General features: G+C 37.1%; 1 protein-coding gene and 1 long non-coding RNA gene across 2 annotated transcripts; one reads left to right on the forward strand and one right to left on the reverse strand.

Annotated features, from left to right (window-relative positions):
• Window positions 1-25,123, forward strand: LOC101740171 (pre-mRNA splicing regulator USH1G). Its single transcript, XM_004921893.3, has 10 exons — window positions 1-420; window positions 11,947-12,090; window positions 16,069-16,290; window positions 16,801-17,027; window positions 18,255-18,415; window positions 19,571-19,740; window positions 20,289-20,411; window positions 21,435-21,574; window positions 21,809-21,994; window positions 23,433-25,123. The coding sequence occupies exons 1-10, from the start codon at window positions 398-400 to the stop codon at window positions 23,516-23,518; spliced, it is 1,482 nt and encodes a 493-aa protein (XP_004921950.1). The 5' UTR covers window positions 1-397; the 3' UTR covers window positions 23,519-25,123.
• LOC134200416 (uncharacterized) lies at window positions 2,321-10,874 on the reverse strand. The gene is made up of 2 exons (XR_009975336.1): window positions 10,754-10,874; window positions 2,321-2,524 (listed from the first exon to the last, which is right to left on the reverse strand). It is a non-coding gene; the product is annotated as an uncharacterized LOC134200416 (long non-coding RNA).
• Window positions 25,124-25,704: the final 581 nt, after the last annotated feature.

A 25,704-nucleotide genomic window follows, 5' to 3' on the forward strand; every position in this document is an offset into this window, starting at 1 on the left:
GTCAAATGTCAGTTTTCTGAAAAATATTGTTTCGAAAGTATCCTCTAATGATATTTATTAGTCTGTGGCTTAGATTTTGGCTAAGTTTGACGGTTATTCTGTTAGGAGATTGTTATTATTTTTCGCGTTGAATTAAAAGTACTTTTGTGCACATCATTTTATGAAAATAAATTTAAATAAATCAATTATATCACTACTATATATAATTAAATAATTTTGTTGTCAAGTTATCTGATATTTAAGTTTAAAAATATAGTTAAAATAAAGAGCTTTCCCTTAGGAATTTTTTATGTGTTAAATTTATGGAATTGATAAAAATGAGTTGAATAAACTTTTGTCGGACCTCGTTTGGATCTCAAATCATTGTTCGTAGTGTGAAAAAAAAAGAAGTACAAAAATGTCCACGGACAGGTTCCACAAGTAAGTAATGGGACTTGTTATCTTGCATTCGCGAAATTTATGATAAGATTGTGTAGAAATCGATTACTTTTAAATACTTCCGAGTGCGTTTACAATTAATTGAATTCTCAAATGTTAAAAGACGAAATGTATTAGTTAATATTTAGATGCCAGAGAATTCAAAACATACATTTTTAACACTGGTGGTAGGACCTCTGGGAGTCCGCACGGGTAGGTACCACCGCCCTGCCTATTTCTGCCGTGAAGCAGTAATGCGTTTCGGTCTGAAGGTTAGGGCAGCCGTTTTAACTATACTGAGATTTTAGAACTCCACTCAAGGTGGGTGGCGCATTTACGTTGTAGATGTCTATGGGCTCTAGTAACCACTTAACACCAGGTGGGCTGTGAGCACGTCCATCCATCTAAGCAATAAAAAAAAAAACTTAGAAATGAAGAAACAACAAATCTCCTATTTCTGTGACAAACCCCATGCATTAGTTTGAAATCTGAGATAAGACTGACATTTATGATGTGATGGCTATGGCCTCCAGTGACTACTACTAGCAGACTGTAATTCAACAACCGAAATATACTTATGTAAAAAATAAATCGAAAGTAGCCAAGAATATCTATATTGAGAAAAAAACAGATGGCTCAAAAAGCGAAGGGAACTAAATTGGCTCTTAAGGGGCATACCATATCGACGCTTGAAAGGCAAACCTGACTAAGCGACAATAACTGCTTTGTACATAAATGATAGGCAATAACCATATTCGATATGCAAAAAAAAAGTATTTCTAGGTCTATTAACATCATTTTAATCCTACAGCTAGATTAGTTAAAATATAATTTTTTTTTCAGGTGTTTCTAGTGTATATTTTAAATTAATTTCAACTTTAAATTAGTCTACTGTAAAGTTTACGCATTGTTGCTTAGTCACTTTTACCTTTCAAGCGTCTATATGTATTTCAGTGAACAAAATGATGTCATAAAACCAATCTGTATATATATATGATGCTGAACTATGGAACTCAGAGAAGTATTCTAATGTTCCTCTGGTTATATTAAAGTACAATCCTTAAAACCGTATGCAATTCTTTTTGGAAACCACTAAACTCAATGAGCATCTACAAACAAAGTCCATCAAAGTTGTTGGAGTAACATACCTCATCTGCCAAATGCCCACCTGCAATCTGGTCATGGTATATAAGAAAGATAAAAAAGAAAAATAGGTAGTTGTTGCTAAAGTAAAAGTTTACAATCAATTTTTGTTAAACATTATATGGTTATTTTTTTATAGCCTAGACTGGTGGACGAGTTCACGGCCCACCTTGTGTTAAGTGTTAACTGGAGCCCATAGACATCTACAACATAAAAGCCACCATCACCTTAAGACATGAGCTCTAAGGTCTAAATTTTAACAGCACATCTACTGAATTGCCCTTCAAACTGAAACACACTACTGCTTAACGGCAGAAATAAGCAGGGTGGTGGTACCTACCCATGCGGACTCAAGCCGTCCTACCACCAACAATTATTTCTTTACATTTTTGTTCTGGGAAATGGAAGCTTCACCTTTATCATTATAAATTGTGGCTAACTACACTAATATAGCCAGAAAAGTTATATCTGCTAATTTTAAGCATAAGCATAAGCACTTAAAACTATTAAAATCCATCATACTACGTTGAGTAGACGTGGCACCTGTTAAAAATTTAACAACTAAGTAACAACAAATAACTAGGTTAATAAATTTGGACATGATTGATTTCATATCACATATTATAAAATATTGACATATTTATATGTACGTAATTTTTTAGAAATATACTAAGAGAAAAAATTGTAATTTCTTCATCAGAAAATGAGAGATACGTATGTACGTCATAGAAATACGTAATTAAACTTCAATATCACATTCATTAAATTCCTTTTATTATTTCTGATATTTGTTTCATCCTACAGATTTTTGACATGCTAGTTAGTTTGATTTGCTGTTGCTGTTATAGTCCTACGGTGCCCCATTAGTACATCCGTACATCATGGTACATCCCTCACAAGCTGTCTCCTCTTGACCCTGTCTTGCGCTTGCTCCTTGAAATCACTCCAGGTCACGTCCACAGTCCTGTCCAAGTCCACATTATTGATTTACTTAACAAAAACTATCTTTACTACTTACTATCTTTTTTTAAAATATACAATTTAATTATGTTTTCAAGTCACGAAAATCGAAAAACATACCTTAATTATTAAATTACTAACTATACTACTCGATAGTAGATAGCTTTATTTTCAATACTAGCGGCCCGCTCGGGCTCCGCTCGGGTCTTTAACCAAAAAATTCAACGATACTTGACGTTGTTTTATTTTTTAAAATAAAAGAACACTTATTGCGGCATAACTATAATAGTTAGACATATGCTGTCGCGACACTTTTTGTAAAAAAGTCGTAGTGCATTATTTCATTCTATCATCAATAGTTTTCGCAGGGCACGCGATGTAAAGAATATATTAGGTAATTTTTTTACACCTTGGGTTACATTATTGGAGTTTTAGTAAGGATCCCTAATTTTTTTCCAAAAAAGATTATAGCCTATGTCACTCGGGAATAGTGTAGCTTCCAAACAATGCTCTACAACTGATGCAGGTGCTTATCTAGTCAAAAATATTTTTAAATCTTGGGAGGAATCACATGATTGTCTTGGAATTTTCTGTGACTTATCCAAAGCATTTGACTGTGTTGAACATGAAACATTGGTGAGGAAACTACATCACTATGGTATTAGGGATGGTGCATTGGAACTTATTACTTCCTATTTATCAGGACGGATACAAACAGTAGATGTGAAAGGTAATAGATCTTCAGGTACCTTGTTGAAAATGGGTGTACCTCAGGGTTCCATTTTGGGTCCTTTTTTATTTCTAATATATATAAACGATTTACCTAGTTTTATTGAGTCCCGGCACGAGGTCGTATTATTCGCAGATGATACATCTTTATTATTTAAAATTAAACGACAATTACAAGTCTATGACGAAGTGAATGATGCGATTTCGTGTGTGGTTCATTGGTTCCGTATCAATAACCTATTATTGAATAGTAAGAAAACTAAATGTATTAAATTTACTTTAAAATGTATTAAACCATCTTTAAATGTGAGACAAGTGGATAGTGATGTAATTGTTTCTGAGGAATCATTGGAGCTTGTTGAGTCAACCGTATTTCTTGGTATAACAGTGGACTCCAAACTGCAATGGGGACCTCATATTCATAAATTGGCGAGTAAGCTCAGCTCTGCAGCATACGCAGTAAAAAAAATTAGAATGTTAACAAACGCGGACACGGCTCGTTTAGTTTACTTTAGTTACTTCCACAGTGTCATGTCCTATGGCATTTTGCTATGGGGCAATGCGGCCGATGTAGAAACGATATTTATTCTGCAGAAAAGAGCTATACGCGCTATTTATAACATGCACTCAAGGGAATCCCTGAGGGAGAAATTTAAAGAAATTAAAGTTCTCACTATGCCATCCCAGTACATTTTTGAAAATTTGATGTATGTTCGTAAACATATTGAGGAGTTTCCTAAAAAGTCGGACATACATAATAGAAATACTAGGAACAAACACAAGCTTGTTGTGCCGATGAGTAGGTTACATAAGATAAGAAATTCATTCGGGTGTTTGTCTGTGCGCCTGTACAACAAAATCCCACAAGATGTTCAGAACCTACATATACATAGGTTTAAGAAAACTGTTAAAGAACATCTGTGCAATAAAGCTTACTATAAAGTCAATGATTATCTAGAAGATTGCACAAAGTGGGAATGAGTTGCTCGCTCCGGGCATTTCAATATTGTAGTAATTGTTACGTTATAATACTCATTGTAAAAAACTCATATTTAAAAAAAAAATGTAATATTAAAAAATTAATAAATAATAATTGCTTATTAAAAAAAAAAAAAAAAACATGCCCGCTGAGTTTCTTGCCAATTCTTCTCAGGACGGAGGCTAGTTCTTGTGAATTGGCGGTAGTTCTTTTGACGTTCAACAAGTATGTACTTTCATTTATGTTGAATAAAAATTTTTTGATTTGATTTGATTTGATTTGAATGAAAGAATTTTTCAAATCGGTTCAGTAGTTTCAGAGCCTATTCAATACAAACAAACAAACAAACAAATATTTCCTCTTTATAACATTAATATAGAATAGATTAATCGCGCTATATCTCTATTAAACGTTTAAATCTATAAGATGGATGCCGCAACGGTCGCAGCTAATTATAAATTCGAAGTAATTCTTACTGTTTCACACTCAAATTACTAAATTTGTTTGGACGAAATTCAGTATAGGAACAGTTTGAATCCTTGGAATGGGTTCTTCCATTCCATCACTGAGTAAGTGAGCATGGAATATTAAGTTTATCCCACGCGGGCGATTCTGAGGACAGAAGGCTAGTTGATCAGTAAAGTACGTTCATAATTACAACCGAAACTAAATGAATGCGAACCAAATGTTAATTTCAAACACCCAGGTCGACAAACCCTTATTTTGGGTGTCACGTGAAGCGTATCTCCTATTTTACCGAGCACAGAACAATCATGACTCGCTCATTGTTACTGTTCAGTAATTTTCGCAATGAAATTGTAAATCAATTTGGTTAAAATAGTCTCTATGGGAAAATTAATGTTATATTTAAGTCTGGAACACGCAAACGGACAGTCGGCTCAGCTAGTGTTGCGCGTATATCTCATCGTCTTGGGATATATTGTCGGAATTTCATTAAAACTACTCTTCAAACCGGAACACACTTAACAACCAAACTTAATCCATCGAGATTAGGTTGAAAATCATTAAGACCATGTGATGACTATCAGTCATCGTTGTTAAAGGACATAATAGACAAAAAAAGCCATGCTTTTTTCCTTTTTCCCACCTATTCTAGTAACCTCGAGGGGCAATACTAGATTCACAGAACTAGTAGGTGAGCTCATGGGGCTCTAACCTGATGACGTTGCTAACACTAACCCCCTAGCAAGAAATGCTTCGCAGAATCTGCCACCGGATCGGAAACGCAACCCACTGAGAAGATTCGGCGAGAAACTCAGTGGGCTGTGTCTGTGGGTTAATTTACTCGCCGAACCCTTCGTCGCAAGCGACGGGTTCGACGAGAACGGTGACCGGTGCTTGAGGTACTTACCTAAAAGCACCGTTAGTGGTTCAGCAAGATCCGAAATGTCGTGTTTAAGGCGACATCGACTGTTGACCGTTCAATACTCACTCAATTTACTGCTCAGTTAGCTGCAACATTCAACGTTACCATAAAAATAATCTTTATCCATTTGCGTCAAAGTGGCAACAAAAAAAAACTTGATAAGTGTGTGCCATACAAACTGTACGATCACCAGCGCGACGAACGCATTAAAGTATGCCTTGCGGTATACGAAAACTTACCCTAAAATGGTCACTGTTTGGTCTAGATCAAATGCTGTTAATACTCATCACAAATTCTTATCAAATGGCATCAGCATTACAGCGTATGTGTACTGTAACAAACTGGACATAATGATGGAGAGAAGATCGTGAATCGTCGACCAGCCAGCTAGCCAGCTGGTATAACGCTCGCCCTTGCTGTTCCTAAACGAGAACTCTCGACCTCATATTTTTATTGTTTAGATGGTTAGACGAGCTCACAGCCCACCTGGGCTTAAGTGGTTACTGGAGCCCATAGACATCTACAACGTAAATACGCCACCCACCTTGAGATATAAGTTCTAAGTTCTCAAGTATAGTTACGACGGCTGCCCGACCCTTCAAACCGAAATGCATTACTGCTTCACGGCAGAAATAGGCAGGATAGTCTTACCTACCCGTGCGAACTCACAAGAGGTCCTACCATCAGTAAGTTGATGATTGCCTTGCGATATACGAAAACTTAACCCTAAAATGGTCACTGTTTGGTCTAGACCAAATGCTGGTAATATTCATCACAACTTCTTATCAAACGGCATCAGCATTACAGCGTATGTGTACTGTAACAAACTGGACATAATGATGGAGACAGTTGGAACAGCGCCCTTAGCGGCAAATATGGGCAAACGTTCCAACTCCATACAAATTAGAGTTAACTTTAACGCTATCGAGAACGTTAAAAAACTCGCACTAAGCACACAAAACGAATCTAATGTGAAGACACCCGGTACCCTGAACACGCTTCGCTGTAAATAGGGTGTCAGTGCATTACGGAAACGAATTACGTTAACTAATGCCAAGCTATAATGCATTTAACGATATTAACATAGGGCTTAGTTTGCTTTAATAACTCCGTTATCAGCTTATCGATTGCCAGCTGACACTGAGGGTTCCCGTGATCGACCACCATGTGTAGGTCATTGACATGCAGTTATTGTCACAACATGGAACTACCAAAATACTGTTATGAGCCAATCGCAAAATCGACTGTTTGAATACGTTAATGCCACTAATTATTTTCCCACAATTTTGCACAAAAGTGTCAACAATGGCCAATTAATTTTAGTTGGCGCACACATAGATGTAGTAAAACATAATTAAAACTATCTTTATGGATTAATCTCGAGTTTATTATTTGCGAAGTTTCGAATATAGTAAAAGCTCCTTATTTAATTTTGCGCTTCCTTAATTAGCGTTTTCACTAATCTCGGATTAAAAAATGCGACCCAATTCCTAAACGCGGCTAAAGATTTCTTTATTCGCGAATCAAATCCGTATATCGGTACATGCACATTGATAAAAAGATACCAGTATGTAGGTATGCAACCGAATATCCTTTGTAAACGCGACCTTTTACAAATGACGCGAAATTGCCATTACATATTCACAGTTCCTACATTAGCGGCATATTTACGGGACATAATAATATACCCCGTGAATGAAGAACTTTTACTATATTTTACAGTTTTCGTGGTCACGGATGATGGCTCAGTCGTCATATAACGTCAATATTAAAGCCGACATTAAAGTAAAAAAAAATTACTGGTGGTAGGACCTCTTTTGAGTCCACGCGGGTAGGTACCACTGCCCTGCCTATTTCTGCCGTGAAGCAGTAATGCGTTTCGATTTGAAGGATGGGGCAGCCGTTGTAACTTTACTGAGACCTTAGAACTTGTATCTCAAGGTGGGTGGCGCATTTACGTTGTAGATGTCCATGGGCTCCAGTAACCACTTAACACCAGGTGGGCTGTGAGCTCGTCCACCCATCTAAGCAATAAAAAAAAAAAACGTAGAAGTAGTTTTAATTATGTTTAACCGCAAAAACTGACGAGAAGACTTATTATGAGATTGTATTATCAGACATTCAATTAAAACTTAATTGGTCTAAATATATGTACATATCGACGCTTGAAAGGCAAACGTGACTAAGCGACAATAACTGATTTGTACATAAATGATAGGCGATAACCATATTCGATGCGCAAAAAATACCTATATATTTCTAGGTCTATTAAAATAATTTCAATCCTACAGCTACTAGCTAGATTCTACTACAGCTAGATTCATTAAAATAAGATTTTGTTTTCAGGTATTTCAACTTTAAATTAGTCTACTGTAAAGTTCACGCATTATCGCTTAGTCACGTTTGCCTTTCAAGCGTCGATATGTACATATGGATACGAGAATCGTATTAAATAGACTGAAATAAAAACAAATGCAATATGTTAAACAAGGAATATCAAATACTATTTATCCGCACATACCCCACGATCGTACATCTTTTAGTTTATTAATTTGTTCAAGGCTGAGCTTCTCCTAGTTTTTCTTCCTTAACTTTGGTTGAAAGATCTATGGAGAATTTCTCAAATAATACATATTTATTGACACGGATGATAAGCGGCTACTCATTCCCGTACACACAAAATCCTAATGCTGCAATCCACTTTGGATAAAAGATTTGAATTTCGCTTAAAATTATTATTAAATTATCGGTTATACTGCCGCAGAAATAGGCAGGATGGCGATACCCAGTTATTTTACATTGGCCATGCGAAAACGCATTACTGCTTCACGGCAGAAATAGGCAGGGTGGTGGTACACCCCCGCGCGGATTCACAAGAGGTCCTACCACCAGTCGGAGTGGTACTTGAGCTCATAGACATCATGACGTGAACGTGACATGCCACCCACCTTGCCATATCAGGTCTAAGTGTCAACTGTATTGCACAGCTGACCCATCTTTCGAACTGGAATGCATTACCGATTTACGCTCGAAATAGCATAGCAATAGCAGCACGGTGATACCTACCCGTGCTGACTCATAAGACACTCTACTATCAGTAATTACAGAGATTATAATTTTTGCGGGTTTAAATTGAATAAAACGATATTTCAAGTTCTACGACATGTTTTGTTTTTATCGCCGTTGTAGACATTAGAATCGACGCCACGCATGCTCCAAATTTGACGGGCCATTTGCAGAACTAATGAATCGGTCTAGGAGCGTGCTTCAGCAATGAAGATTACGATTTAAAAAAAAAACATCCGAGTTTTTGCCCAAATACTTCAGGCGAGGTGGATGAAATTCCGTGTAATGACCGAACACGGTGACAATTGGCAACGGGAATATTATGACGTTACGCAAGCACTTTCTCTGTCAAGTGTCGGGCCATTGTTCCGATTGTTCTCGAACAACATTCACTCACGGTGTCACGGATAAGCGTTGATTTGATCCAGTTACAAAACAGGCGTGGAGAATTTAAGTTATTCCATTCGAATCTTGCGGTGGTTAAATGTAATCTTACTTTTTTTTTAAACCTAGTTAATCCATTTACGGATACCCGGTCGAGGGGGGTAACGGACCGGATTATGTCGGACTCCGGTGCCTCCAGAGAGGTAGAGGGGGAGAAGAGAAGGTCCGAGGTCCTCGACCCCCAAATTTCTCACAGGAGACGACGCCTTAAAAAACTATTAGACAGATCTTGCCCGTGCCCCACTCTGTTCTACTTGTGTTTCATGGCAGAAATAAACGGTGAAATTTGACAGATGCCTGAATCTCGCCCACGAAATTTTCAAGAAAAGTTCGCATATGTACAGTTTCCGAACAATTACATTTGGTCCCCGTCCTGGTTGAACACGTGCTCGCCTACCTGTCCTCAAAAAGGAAAGGAAAAGCCTTCGGGACATCAGTAATCCTTCCTTCCTAAAAAAAACTGGCTTAAATATCAGTTAGGCTATGGATACTTATTAAGCGGCATGTTTTATTAAATCAATATTTAGGATATAGCAATAACAAAACATATAATAATTAATTTTACCGAAGAATTGTCGGGAGAATTATGATGGGAGATTTATATCCAATAAATCTGCTATTTAAATCAATTAAACTAATAACTAATTATATTATAATTAAACTAAATATTGTTTAATTTTTTTATTTGTTAAATTAAACTTCAATATAGAAATCATTAATATTTCACAAAAAAAATACCATCACGATTATTATTCCTTGAATTGTTTTTTTGCTTAACTTATATAAAGCTTCTATTCCAAACAAATGTAGCGATAAATGTACCCAAAATATATTTTACAAAAGAATCCTATTACCGTTATCGTTTAAAGCAGATAAAGATGATTAATTTCAAATTAAATTCCTATGCGATAGTGAAATTGATATTAAAAACTTATTGGTCATACAAAATGTCTGAAGAAAAAAATTAACTTTGTTTAATTCATAAATGGTATTTAACAAATATAGATATAATCAGCATTAAATTAAGGCAGAGTTCGTTAGTCATTAACTTCCTAATATCTGCCGCTAAGCAGTCGTGCATTCCGATTTGAGGGATGACACGGCAATACAATGAAATGAAAACAAATTTTTTTTATTCAACATAATTGAAAGTACGTACTTGTTGAACGTCAAAAAGAACTACCGCCAATTCACAAAAACTAGCCTCCGTCCTGAGAAGAACTGGCAAGAAACTCAGCGGGCATGTCTTTTTTTTAAATATTAGATTATTTTTTAAATATTCATTTTTACAGTGAGTATTATAACGTAACAATTATTGCAATATTGAAATGCCCGGAGCGAGCAACTCATTCCCACTTTGTGCAATCTTCTAGATAATCATTGATTTTATAGTAAGCTTTATTGCACAGATGTTCTTTAATAGTTTTCTTAAATGTGTCTTTCTTAAATGAATTTCGTGTCTTATGTAACCTACTCATCGGCACAACAAGCTTGTGTTTGTAAATAAAACTGAGATATCTTAGACGTCTCAAAGAAGGTGCTGGCGTTAACAATGTGATGTCGATGGTCTTACCTGATTAACACTGGGTGAGCCGTAACAAGAAAGAACAGACAAACATATCACTTACCCGGTCAAAAAGGGCTTAGCGCGATTCATTTGGGGATTATTGATGTCTATGATAAATGGCGCCAACGTTTGTAAAATATGCACACTTATCTCGTCTATCGCATACTTGTGAGCGCGATATCCATCTCTGTAATAAAACATCGAGTTTGAAATTATTATAGGCTTCTATCATTTAAAAGTGATGGGAGGAAATTGGTGCGGGGAGGTGTTTTGGGGGCGATATAAAAATAGATAATATTATTAATAATAATTTATTTATTTGAATACAAATGCAGGTACAAGTATGGTCTTAGTATAAAATATAAATTTATTCAATCCTAGTACATTCTGCCTGTTGGCATACAAAATTGAAGGAGAAACTTACAGCTAATTTATAAACTAGGTATCTATATATTAATACGTAAAGCAAAAACTTTGTATCCCTTTTTACGAAAATTGCGCGGACGGAGGAGTATGAAATTTCCCACACTTATAGAGAATATAGAGAAGAAGTGCACAATGCTAATATTTTCTAAAAATAATGCATAAAAGATACATTAAATCAATAAAGAAAACATTACACACACTACATACCATGTATTTGATGCACACACGCATGCATACTATTTATTGTCAAACTTTTCTTCTTGACGTCTGTTGTCATATTGAGAATAGATTAAATATTGTTTATCTTTGTTAATATTTTTTATAGTGTAGTCTTGGCGAAATTTGTGATTATAGAAGTATAAAATACAATCATAATAGTGTACAAACTTACAATTCCGATTATTTATAGTCGAATTTCGATTACTGCGGGACCTCTAGTCAATATAAATTTAAGAATGAGATCACAAAAATTGAGATTTTAAATAAGGAGAGTGCTACAATTCATCATTTAGGAAATCGGTAACAGGGTAATAACACTTCTTTAATAACAGCGAAGACAGGAGTTGTTTAAATTTCCTTAAGGGCTTATAGACTTAGGCTTAGAGCACAAAGTGTAGTAATATTATGAAATAAAATATACTCGCGGGTCGAAAATCTGATAAATATCAAAGCGAATTCTTCGTTCACGCCGCTGAGATATACCCGACAGTATTGTACCTAAACACTGTACCCAGATCCACCAGTACCAGTACCACCAGATCACTAACTGAAATCGATACGTTTGCCGCTGGAATCATATTCATGTTTTTTTTTCTCCTCAATTTTCAGAGCAGCCAAAGATGGTCTACTGGAGGTACTGCGGGAAGCGACACGCAAAGAATGCAATAATAAAGATGAATCTGGAATGACTCCCACGCTGTGGGCTGCTTTCGAAGGACACATAGAAGCCCTGAGACTACTATGCGGGCGAGGGTATGTACTTTGTTTTTTTAAACAACACTCTTAGTGAATATAGTATTTGATAAGCTTATTGCTATGATGTGTGGATGAGCTCAGGGCCCACCTGGTGTTATGTGGTCACTGGTGCCCATAGGCATTAACAAGGTAAATGTCGCCACCCGTCTTGAGACATAAGTTCTAAAATCTTAATTTTTACAGTACAACAGCTGCCCCACCCTTCAAACCGAAACGCATTACTGCTTCACGGCAGAAATAGGCCGAGTGATGTTTTTTATGTAGATGATGTTCTTATTCCTTCACCGTGGAAGTCAATCGTGAACATTTCTCAAGTACGTATTTCATTAGATAAATTGGTACGGGATTCGAACACCGTTGCATCGCTTGATACGAATGCACCGGGTGTCTTATCGTTTAGGCCACGACGACTCCTAATTTTTTTTATTATATTTAAAGGCTTCGTGGTCTGACGAACAAGACTTTCTGTATCGATCGATGTGATTGGGTCGATGATCAAATCCTTTTTTTTGTAAGGAAACACGTACTTGACACGTGTTCTTGAAAACTTTCAAAGTGAAAATGTAACATTGTGTAATAAAAATCAAACCCGCAAAAATTATAAATGTCTTTTTTTTCTTTTTTTTTTTTCCTACCTAAGCTGAGAGCCTTGAGAGGCTATTTCAGCGTAACCCTAACGTTTGTAGGTGAGCTCACGGGGCTCAAACCTGATGACGTTGCTAACACGAACCCTAGCAAGAGCCGTGCTTCGCAGAATCTACCACTGGATTGGAAACGCGACCCACTGAGAAGATCCGGCGAGAAACTCAGTGGGCTGTGTCTGAGAGTTAATTTACTCGTCGAGCCCTTCGTCGCAAGCGACGGGTTCGACGAGAACGGTGACCGGTGCTTGAAGTACCTAAAAGCACCGTTAGTGGATCGGGAGGATCCGAGATGACGTGTTTTGGGCGACGTCGACTGCTTTCCATTCTATCCGCAGGATCGGGAATGAATAAATGTCGTTAAATACTGATGATCGACGTATCTGTGAATATTCTTTTGTATCATAGATTAAATTGAAGTACTGTCGTTAATTTCTTGTTGCACGTAAACAACTATCAATGTAATGATTGATAAAAATTATCAGTTGTAAAATGAGACCACGTTATTTATTATATATCTTCTCGCGTCATAAGTAACATGCAACCTTCAATGTAGGCCGCGCTTAAAACATACATAATTAAGGCAGTATTTTGTATTAACACAAAATGTACGAGAAGATTCTTTATTCTTTATTGTCCCTTATTCTTTATTGTACACACAGTTAATACAATAATTGCGAAGTTATAAAATGGCGAGCTTAACTCAAAAATTGAGTTATCTACCAGCTAAGCGTTCTTAAAGAGGGAGAGCTTCACATAAGTGGATACATACAGATACCAAGATTTCTATTGTACCATAGATTATTGAGTTCGTTTGTTATTGATTTTCAAACAACGTGAAGTAAAGTGCATTTAAATAAAACCCCAGTGTTTTAATGCAGTATATAAGCAGAGGAACTCAACTTACTATCCCCGACCTAGACGACGGGGCAACCCACAAACGTCATCTCCCTAGACATGTCATTTCGCATCCTCCTGATCTACTCTCAGTGTTTTTAAGCATTCCAAGCACCGGTCATCGTTCTCGTCGAATGTAACAAATAGTTCCACGTTGAAATTGACCCGCAGACGGAACGCGGCGAGTTTCTAGCCGGCTCTTCTCAGTGGGTCGCGATTTCGAACCTAACCTTCCAAAGATTCAACGAAGCATTTCTCTGAGCTGAGCCCCGTGAGCTCTCGCATCGGCCATGGTGAAACCAGAATAGCTCCACGAAGCTACTGGCAGATAGGTAGAAAATCCCATTAGCTGTTTAGTTACTTTTTGGGACACCGTCGATTTCAATAAATAAAGGCGCCGCGTAATCTTGTTAATCTATATCTATACTTAATCACTACATAGTATAAAACAAAGTCGCTTTCTCTGTCCCTATATCCCTATGCATGTTTAAATCTTTAAAACCAAGCAACGGATTTTGATGCGGTTTTTTTTAATACCATTTATTAAGGATAGCCCTTTTATTAAGGAAGGCTATAGGCTATATAACATCACGCTAAGACCAATACAAGCGGAGCACCAATAAAGAATGTTTTAAAATTGGGGTTTTTTCCCTTTTGAGAGCTTCTGCTGCGTGCGCTGCAGAAACGATTAAAGTTTCGCTAAAATAAGGTAAAACAGAATTGTTGCACTTTAAAAGATCTAAAAAAGTCCACGACAGCATAGGTCCATATGTTAAGGTTGGCTCACTATAACGTTTCTTATGCTAACCAAATTTGTTCTAAAATAAAGCATTATTTGTGAATTATTCCGCGCGGACGAAGTCGCGGGCAAAATCTAGTGTATTATAAGATTACTCTCCTCCAAAAGGCACGAACTACTAGTATCAAAATACGTAGGATGGTAGTATCCATCCGTGCGGGCTTATGTAAGTTACGGGAATGAAATGACGTAAGCTAGACGCGACCGAGGTTGCGATCCCTTATTCTCTGATGAGGCAGACTGTCGTTTGCCTATTGGTTCCTCACACATTTCCATGGTAATGTAGTACCAATGTTCATTTTACGGTTTAAGACAGCTAGCTCGCATGCAAACTACCATGTTAACGCTCTCTAATGTATGATAATTAATAATAAATAAATAAATAAATAAATAATAAATAAATATTTACTAACAATCACGCCACGTTAACTGGTCCCGTGATAAGTTCATAAAGAACTTGTGTTACAGGTACCAGATAACGGAAATAAATGTAAGATTTTTATTATACACATACATATATTTAATATACATCCATAACCCTGGAAAAGACATTTATATTTATCATACAAATATCTTCCCTTGGCGGGATTCGAACCCGCGACCCCCTTGTGTAATGACCATGTCACTTCCCACTACACCAGACGGCCGTTAATTAAATTGAACCCGTCGGAAAACCGCTGCTAATAACTCATTTGATTTTTTCTTCCGTTTCCCTTCTTCCAGCCTTCGCCAAACATTTTCTTCTGTTCAAGCCTAAAACGACGTAAACGCCCATAATCATTGCTTTCACTTATTCCAATTGGAACGCAACTTTTACGCCTATTTGGTAATGAAGCCGGTAATTGCTTTGTACACGTACATTTTGCTCATTACAACTTCCGACTCAAATAGACTAGAACGTGTTTTTAGGAAGCGTTGTGCGCTATTTTGTTGTTATACAATAATTTATTCCAATTCTGATTTTAATAATGTTAAAGCAGTTAATCGGTTTTATGAAGAAAAAAAAAAAAAAAAAAAAAAAAAAAAAAAAAAAAAAAAAAAAAAAAAAAAAAAAAAAAAAAAAAATTTCTTCGTTCATTAAAGGCAGTGTAAGCTACGTAAGCAATTCAGATCCATTATAGATGTATGAGGATCTATTGAGAAACTTAACGGAATTATGCTAAGTTAGGCACGATGGATGTCCTTAATTACGAACTCGACGGATTTTATTCAAAGGCCAGTCATCGCGGCCTAAAGGATAAGACGTCTGGTGCATTCGTATGTAGCGATGCACCGGTGTTCGAATCCCGCAGGCGGGTAACAATTTTTCTAATGAAATATGTACTTAATAAATGTTCACGATTGACTTCCACGGTGAAGGAATAAGATCGTGTAATAAAAATCAAACTCGCAAAATTATAATTTGCATAATTCATGGTGGTAGGACCTCTTGTGAGTCTGCACGGGTAGGTACCACCACCCCGCCTATTCCTACCATGAAGCAGTAATGCGTTTCGATTTGAAGGGTGGGGGAGCCGTTGTAACTATACTGAGACCTTAGAATTTATATCTCAAGATGGGTCGCTCACACATCTAAGCAATAAAAATTTTAAAAAATTCGAATTCTCGTTAAGAATGAAACAATTGATCTAATCACAGCGGTGAACCAGACAAGGCCGACTATTTCGGCAATACAGCCCTTCATCTAGCAGCGGCCCGGGGTCACAAGGAATGCGTGACTTTCCTGGTCAACTTCGGAGCTAATGTGTACGCTATGGACGTCGACGGTCACTCCGCTCAGGAGCTGGCCGCTATTAATGGCAGAGAGGATATACTCCGGTACCTGGACCAGTCTACAGCAAAACTAGAAAACAATGATAAGTATGTGTTGATTATCAGATCTTTAATCTGTCTATGTCCCGTTCGAAATATTACTGTGATATCTTTTAATGAAAAACGTTAATTAATGACGTTTCTTATTTGATTATTAAACATTTTCGCGGCTCTCTAGTGGTTAAAGGATTTAAGACTTGCAATAGGAAGTATAACTTGAGATAGGAAGTGGGAGAAGATTCGCTAGAAACATCAGATGAAAGTATTATTATACTACTAATCAGAAATCAGGAAGGAGCATTATTTATGTATGTATACCCAATGCTTAACGATGATTGACGCCCATAAAGAGATCAATGCTTACAGTGAAGTCGCTGATTACGACTAAAAACTCTATACAAGCCACATTTGTGAAGGACAAGTCATGGCGTTCAGATAACATCAGGAAGACGATTGCATACCAGAGATTTCGATTTAAGCAACTCTAAATTCTCTCATTTTAGTTAATGAGGTACCGCTGAAATTCAAACTACAATTAAATCGTTTTCAATTTTCCAGGAAGAAATCGAAAGCGCTCAAAGAGAAAGCCAGAAAAGACTACGAGAAATCGCAGAAGCAGTATCAGAAAAGACAGAGCAAAGCTGATCTCATGGCCGAGAAGGAAATGAAGAAGCTGGCCAAAGAGTGGGAACAGGGTTATGGTGAGGAGGTGTCCACTATGCCACATCGGCCCAGCAACGTGCTAATAGCGCTCAAGCAAAAGATGATCAGATCTACAAGTCAGGGTATGTGGAAATCTTTATTGCCTAAACCGTAATTATTTCTGCCAGTAGAACACTGAAGCTGCGATGTTTGATCTATACGTCAACAGCTTCTCTTTCCCTAGGATCACCTTGGGAAAGAGATCAATTTTGCGGTCCGGTTTTTGTATCGTAACATATATAAAGATTCCCTTTAAATTATAACTATTTGAATCCAGTAGTAAAGAAAAGGAAATTTGTATGAATAATAATGAGTTTCTCTAGTAATTTAAAGTATAAAAAATAGGTAATAATAACTTGTGAAAGTTTTAGGTTACTAACTGAATAAGATAACTAGATTTGTCGCAATTACGTTCAAATTCAAATTCGTCACTCTATGGAACTGAAGTTATAAATATGAGAATGTACTTAATATAATATAGTATTGGATGTGTTTAAACAAGTGTCTTCCAATGATCTTTCTAGATCGATTCTTACATTCGCCGTGATGAGACCGATTCGGAACAACGATGTGTTTTGATAAATTAAATTTGTCATGTATTTAATTTATTTGTGATTTCTATAGTGGATAGTCGCTGTGTTTTGTCGTAATTTGTGATAAATGTGTAAACAATTATAAATTAGCTTAAATAAATCACTTTGCCACTGGTAAGTAGCATCCTGCGGTTTGGAAGTCGGTCGTTATGCCAATACAATTGACATTTCGACCTCATGACATATCTCAGGGTGGTTGGAGTGAGACAATTCGCTTTGCCACGTCGATCGGTTAATATTTGTCACTAAGCCACTAAAAACATGTTAATTAGGATGATTTTACCATCCATATCCAAGAAGAGTCCAATAAATCCAGCTAATATTTAAAAGTACTTTTACGATTTTAAACCGCTTTTTTTGTCATTAAACTTGTTTTTGTCCTTTTTTCGCCCTACCTAATAGTTGGTAGCCTAAAGCGCTATTCCAACTACGCACCGAACGTATGTTTCAAACTCGTAGACGACTGAGTCGTAAGCGATGGTCAAGGAAAGGCCTTATTGGACCGTCGCAATAGTTTGAAATATCAAAATCAAAAATCAAAATCAAAAAATTTTTATTCAACATAAATGAAAGTACATACTTGTTGAACGTCAAAAGAACTACCGCAAATTCACAAAAACTAGCCTCCGTCCTGAGAAGAATTGACAAGAAACTCAGCGGGCATGTCTTTGTCTTATGTCCACGATTGGCGTATACCGTAGTGCGTACCGAATCCAGGTAACCTCCTGGCGGACGAGCAGCCCCGCCCGACGTACAGCACGCTGGTCGGCACCGTGAACTCGGGCGTCCGGGGCCGCGGCGCCGTCTACAAGAAGGCCCTCGCCAGCAAACTGCGCAACAACACGATCGGCCGTAATGGACCGAATGATGACTTCAAGGTAACATTTCAATACTTGATTATCCTCCTTAGACACGTTCGTCCACTTCCACGGAGAATTGCCAAATAAATAAATGTCGAAACTTCGAGACGTTAGTATGGAGATCAGTTTTTTTTTTTTTCACTTTCGTCCTATAATCGAAATTCCACGATATATATAATAATCTCTTTGTTTTTGCCAGAAAGCAACTTTAAAATAAAACCATGAACTCGTGAATAACTTTTAAACAAACCAAAAATAACGGTTAAAATTTTCGAGAAGAAAATTGTACTTAACTATTTGGTCTTTATACGTATATATTTTAGATGAGGTAATATACCAGTAGCTAATCTAAATAAATCTAAATCATAATGGAAATTGACAATATACACAAATACGTAAAAACGACTTCTATAAAAACGTAAGATCTTATAATGCTTTTAAGAAAAACACACAAAGATTCAAACCCTTCATCTGTGTTAGCGTTTAAAGTTTGGACGCGGTCTTCGTTTGTCTGTGTAACCATCGAAACTTTGGACGCACAAAATCCCAATTTAAGACTCCTCACAGATTGGTATAAAAAACCGGTGTATTCTTTCTAACACATTTAAAACTGTATACAATGAATGAGCCTTCCCTCTCGCACTTTATTTAAGACAAAATAAATAAACACGTTAACATTAATTTAACTATACTGCTTCATTTCTGCACGACAACATCCAAACTTTGGTCGAAACGTTCTAAGGAGGGTAAGTCTTTTTTGACGTGACAACGTCTTATAAATCGATGGAGCCGGCTGCACCCACGAAAAAATATGACTCATGCGGCGTTACCTTGCTCTGAGGCGTATCATTTAAGGCTTGAAGTGCAAGCGAGAGCGCGCAACGAGCGAAAAAGAGGCACAATCAGCCTCCGCGTTCGGCAGCGTTCGACATCTATCTCTCTCCTACTTGAGTGAGCGATGCATCCGCGTGGACAGCTGCTATACAATAATACATTTACATGTTTTCGTCAAGTATGAAGTTCAGTGAAAAGTTTATGTGGTGTCAATTGTTTATAGCAACGATAATTGCGATAATTGAAAAATAAAACCATTCCATCAGTATTTTCTTATGACGTTGTCACATTCAACTATCGTCAGTAAACCGACTTTACAGACAACCGTTTTTTTTATAGGTTGGCGAATTAGAAACGACCGGTCGTCGTTCTCTGACGTCATTATCCGGGCTCCGTCGCGACAGTGAAGTGATGTACGTGGGCACGTTGGGCGCGGGACCGCAACACCGGGGGAACGTTACCGACGTGTTCACGGAGGACACCGATCAGAAGAAACCGCCACTGACAAGGTATGTACGTATGTTATAATAACTACTAGAGGTCAGCCAGAGCGGTCGAAAATCGACCATAATTCGCCTATTTCTGCCGTGAAGTAGTAATGCGTTTCGGTTCCAAGGGTGGAGCAACCGTTGTAACTATATACTGAAACCTTAGAATTTATATCTCAAGGTGGGTGGTGGCATTTACGTTGTAGACGTATATGGACTCCGGTAAACATTTAACACCGGGTAGACTGTGAGGTCGTCAATCCATCTCAATAAAAAATAAAATAAAAAATTAAACTTATTGGTTTTAATCTATAATCTATAACATTTATAATCTAAAAAATACATTAAATAAATTTAAAAAAACTTTACACACACTACTATGTATTTTACACACCCACATATATTTTTACACGTACATTTTAGTTTAATGTGTACCTATTGTACTCACTTTCACTCACAATTAAGATTTATTAAGACATTATAACATGAAAAATATATGTACATATGCAGTTAAAATGGAAAATTTAACAGGTAGTCATTGTTTTTTTTTTTTTATTTTACTTCGGCAGATCGGCAAGTCAACCGGATTTCACGGTTCTGTCTGGAGAAGACAGCGGCATAGGACAGGAGGTGATGCTGCAAGAGCCCGCCAGTATATTCGACAGACCAGGATTCGGGAGTGTAGCCTTTAGGTAATGTAATAAATAAATAATAAAATAATCTATTGCCTTTGATATAAATAAAAAAAATACAAAAAAAAGAAAAGAAAAAAAAATTAAAAGGCAAAAGGAGGTGGCTCAGCTAATGCTAATGTCGTGTCTTTGTTTTGCTCACAACTTCAGCGTAAGCTAATTTGGTGTGGTTTGGGGGTAACGCGTCATGCGACACTAGGTCTGTTACGCCATATTTGTGTATTATATACAGGATGTTGCAAAACAGAATACGATACAATATGCATATTCGTGATTGATATCTCTCTCGGTAGGCAGCGGCTTGGCTCTGCCCCTGGCATTGCTGAAGTCCACGAGCGGCGGTAACCACTCCGTATGCTCGATTGCCTATAAGGGCAATAAAAAAAACATATCTACTTTTTTTGACGTCAGCAATACCAGGGGCAGGGCCAAGCCGCTGCCTACCATTTAATATTCTCTACAAGTCTTGTTTCAAGAAGGACATGTCATAGCGTTTGGGAAACATCGTGGAGGTTTTTAGAACAGGTCTTTGTTCTTTTCCTTATCTGTTCGTTTCACAGGTTCAACCTTTTTTTTTGCGTGCCTTCGGGAAATCCTCATGGATACCAATCGGCCCGGGTCAGATGGTATACCCGACTCAACTGAGAAGGTTACTCAGCATCCTACGGACTAAAACCCCCTTCCGTTACTTCTCCTGTCCTCTCTAGAGCCGCCTGAGCATTTCACAGGCTCAACTTTTATTTATTTATTGCTTAGATGGGTAGACGAGCTCACAGCCCATCTGGTGTTAAGTGTCACTGGAGCCCATAGGCACCTACAACGTAAATGCGCCACTCACTTTGAGATATAAGTTCTAAGATCTCAGTATGGTTAGAACGGCTGCCCTACCCTTCAATCCGAAACGCATAACTGCTTCACGGCAGAAATAGGCAGGGTGGTGGTACCTACCCGCGCGGACTCACAAGAGGTCCTACCACCGGATCGGGTTACAAATGATTACAGACTTGTTCATTGTTGTTTCAGACGGTCCATAACGGCCACGCTGGGCGCGATGCCGGGCGCGCCGGGCGAGGACCTGTCCATCGGCTCGGCGGGGTCACTGGCCGCGCGCCACGCCCCCCGCACCGCCTACCGCCCCGCCGAGTGGACCGAGCCGCACTCAGGTACCGCACTCTGTAAAACATTTTTTTTTTTTTTGATACTCTGTGCTCTACAAGCAAGCTTCCAAGTAACGACAAATCTGTACTATGTTAATACGTGAAGCAAAAACTTTATACCCCTTTTTACGAAAATTGCGCGGACGAAGGAGTATGAAATTTTCCTCACCCACCAGATTTTTTTTTATTGCATATTGCTGCGTCTATGGGCGGCGGTAACGGTAAAAAAATAAACTTCAGAGAGCTCGACGATAACTTCGGACGAGGAGGGGGAGGCCGATGAGTCCGGCTCGGCGTCCCTAGAGCGTTTCCTGACCGCGTGGGGCCTCTCGCAGTACGTGCAGAAGTTTCGAGACGAACAAATCGACTTGGAAGCGCTCATGCTGCTGACCGAGAGCGACATGAAATCGCTCGGCCTACCTCTAGGTGAGTAGACTCCCTCCTGGTTGAGCCCATGCGTCCGGACTACCAGTAGTACTTCAATTATAAAATAAATAATAGTTTAAAAGAAATACGCTTTTATAGAAAATCCAACTAAAAAATAGAAAATTAATTTGAATTAAAAATAGTGTAAGAAAAAATGATTTTATTGTAAAAAGTGTGGGGTGCTTTACAGGATATTATCAAAAGAACCCTTCTATTCATATATGTTCGTAAAATATTTATAACTACTGATGCCATGCACTAAACTATTATTATTATTTTTAAATTTTTTAGTTGAATTTCAATTTGTTTAATATTTTTTTTTAATATTGTATTGTCATCGATCCTTAATAAGTATACCAAATTTCAAGTTAATCCGACGTTTTGAAGGGGGTCAAAATCATGTTCAAAGATTCCGTTACATACATCTGAAGTGAATAAAAGCGTTATAAAAAAAGTTTTGTATTATATCGAGGGGGGAGAGGTGAAAGGCTTAAACGACATTACGCTTAATACGCGACATTTATCTTTGTAATCCCTTGAGCTGAGAATCCGTGAGCTCACCTTACACGTCAAGCCGAAGCTGAAATAGCCTCTTAAGGCTATCAGCATAGGCAGGGAAAAAAAGTGTAATCCAAAGTGCGTTCTATCTGATATTAATATCAACAGTTCGACGTTTTTAATTGAATGTCCATTAAGTTTACCCATTTCAGATTAGCTGAAGAAGTGTTTTTTGTTATGATATTTTTTCCTAATTTTAATTTTCATGGATGGAGTGTGTGATAGACGATATGAGAAAGAGAGAGAGGAGTGATTGTCGATAGAAGAGAATGGAATAGAAAAATTAGCTGTGCCGACCACACCTAGTTGGATAAGGTAGAAAAAAGAAGAAGAATTTTTCCTAATAATAATCTTTGAATGGCTCTCCTGTAAACTTGCAAAAATGTTGCTTAAACCAAATAGCCTTTCACCTGTCGATAGCATTGCAAATGATACCATTATTTATTTAATTTTCATGCATTTCTTTAGCTTGTGGAACGTGGCGCTTTCAGCCAGTGTTTTTTTTTATTGCTATAAGGTTTTGGTCCTTTAAGCCAAACCTTCATTTAACTGATTATCTGTAATAAAATAACAAAACAATGAAGTTAAATAAGATAAAATAACTTTACAGTGAATTTGATGTAATTTATTAAATCTTTAGTTGATTTTCTTTTATTGATTTTTTCCCCTGTCTAATCGTTGATAGCCTAAGAGACTATTTCAGCTATGCTCTGACGGGTAAGTGAGCTCACAGGCTCTATCTAATAGCCTTAGCAAGAGCAGTGCTTCGCAGAATCTATCACCGGATCGGAAACGCGACCCACTGAGAAGATCCGGTCAGAAACTCAGTGGGTTAGTAATTTTTTTTTTTTGTGTATTAAACACTAACTGTATCCCACAGGTCCGTACAGAAAACTCGTCACAGCTGTCCAAGAGAGGAAACAGGCGTTAACTAACCCGGGACCCATAGTCGACACGGCGATCTGACGGCGGCCATTGTCATTGTCATTGTCATCAGTCGCCAGTACCTATGGAGTTTGTGTGATTTTTCTTACTAGCTAATAACGTAATATTAGTACGGTCAGCATAACAATAATATCACTTTTAAATAATTCCAAATATAATGATATAAAATACATCGGACAATGAAAGATTTAACTGCGTTTTCTGTATTATAAATGCGAATTTATTGACAATATAAAATTAAAACTATAATAAATTATTCTAACAAAATATTCACTCGTCTGTAAAATAAATACGAAAACAATATTTAAAGTCCTTATCTATGTGTGTTTAAATTAATATATTATACAATATTATTAGTATATTATGTAAGAGTGAATTATTTCTCTTCATTGAATGACAAGTGAGTGAACTTTTCTAAGAAAAATCTTTTTAAAAGTACGTAGGAGTTTCTTTACATAAATAAATAATTATATTACATTTCTTTATGTATACAAATAACAGGATGTGATATTTTATACAAAATAAATCATTTTAATACGAATCAAAATATATACTATAATATATAAATATATAATATAAGATATATACTATATACACTTAAAGCTAAGAAACTCTCTAAATTTTTATTTAGACATGATTTTTTTTTTAATTCTAATATCCTCATTCTCTGTCTAGTGTGAAATTTGAATAAAAAATTTACATCCTAAATTCAGTAGACAGCAGTTGGCTGTGCCCCTGGCATTGCTGATGTCCTTAACCGACAATGACGACTTCCCATCAGATGGGCCGTATGCTTGCATGCCTGCAATGGCAATAAAATGCATATGGTACTGAGTATGAATATTTTATATAAATATAAAAATTACCCTTTTTATATTTATTTATTAGTATTTTATATTATATTATATTATTTATATTATAGTTAGTATTTTGAGGAAGGGAATTGTTTTAGTCCCTCCAAAATACTACAGATGGCGATCGTGTAGTTTCAATAATTTTTTTTATTGCTTAGATGGGTCGCCGAGCTCACAGCCCACCTGGTGTTAAATGGTTACTGGAGCCCATAGACATCTACGACGTAAATGCTCCACCCACCTTGAGATATCAGTTCTAAGGTATATACTGAGATAGTTACAACGGCTGCCCCACCCTTCAAACCGAAACGCATTACTGCTTCACGGCAGAAATATGCAGGGTGGTGGTACCTACCCGCGCGGACTCACAAGAGGTCCTACCACCAGTACAGTTGTTGTATTTTATATAATTAGTGATAGTCACAGCGGAACGAGGCCGGGTTCCAATAAATATATTAATAAATCAATTAATAAAAACTATAACCGTAATTCAACTTCATATTTTGTATCCTATAACTTTAAAAGTAAAAAAGAAACCTAATTTTTATTTTTTAAACGTATTTAAGTATGTCCATATTCTATTCCTTTCTATATTTTTATAGTATATAATGCTATTTGATAAAATTATAAATTATTGTGCCTCAATTATTGTGATAGTAATGTACTTAAGACATTCCATCCATTTGTAATGCGTCCAATGAAGCCATAATGATGTATATTTTATGATGTACAGATTAAAATATTTTTTAATAAAGTTTTTTGTATGAATGAATTATGTGATTTTTTTAAACCATTCTAGTAAATCGCACCTAATTTTTTTTTTCGGGCCGGCGCCGAACCTCCTACGATGCGCCTCCTTGGGGGCGCGCGGGGTATGCGGGACTTGACGATCTGCAAGGTGTTGGGAGCAGACCGCGGGCCCAAGGAATTTTAGGGCCCACCCACTAAACGACTCCCCTGGAATCACACCTACCTGACACAACGCAATTTTTTTTCTTTATTGCTTATATGGTTGGACGAGCTCACAGCCCACCTGAAGTGATAAATTTACAAATTATTTGGTTTTCGTTTTTATTAAACGATTTTTTCCCTACCTTTTTGCTGGTAGTGGTCGACCTTGTCAACCAAAAGAGCCAAATGTAGATAACACACAATTGAAATTTATTCAAAAAGAGTATTTTTTTTAATTTAAATGTATTTATAGCCTCGTCTTGCAAAAATGTTTACTCGTCTCTCTTACAAGGCATGACAATAAGTAATGTTTTGGGTCTGCACTAAACCTTTCGCGGAAGAGCCGTATTCGAAGGGCCAAAGAGCCGCGGGTTGCCGATCAGTGGCTTATAGGGCTATTCC

Source organism: Bombyx mori, chromosome 17 (genome assembly GCF_030269925.1).
Source record: "Bombyx mori chromosome 17, ASM3026992v2".
In the NCBI taxonomy this organism is placed as follows: Eukaryota; Metazoa; Arthropoda; class Insecta; order Lepidoptera; family Bombycidae; genus Bombyx; species Bombyx mori.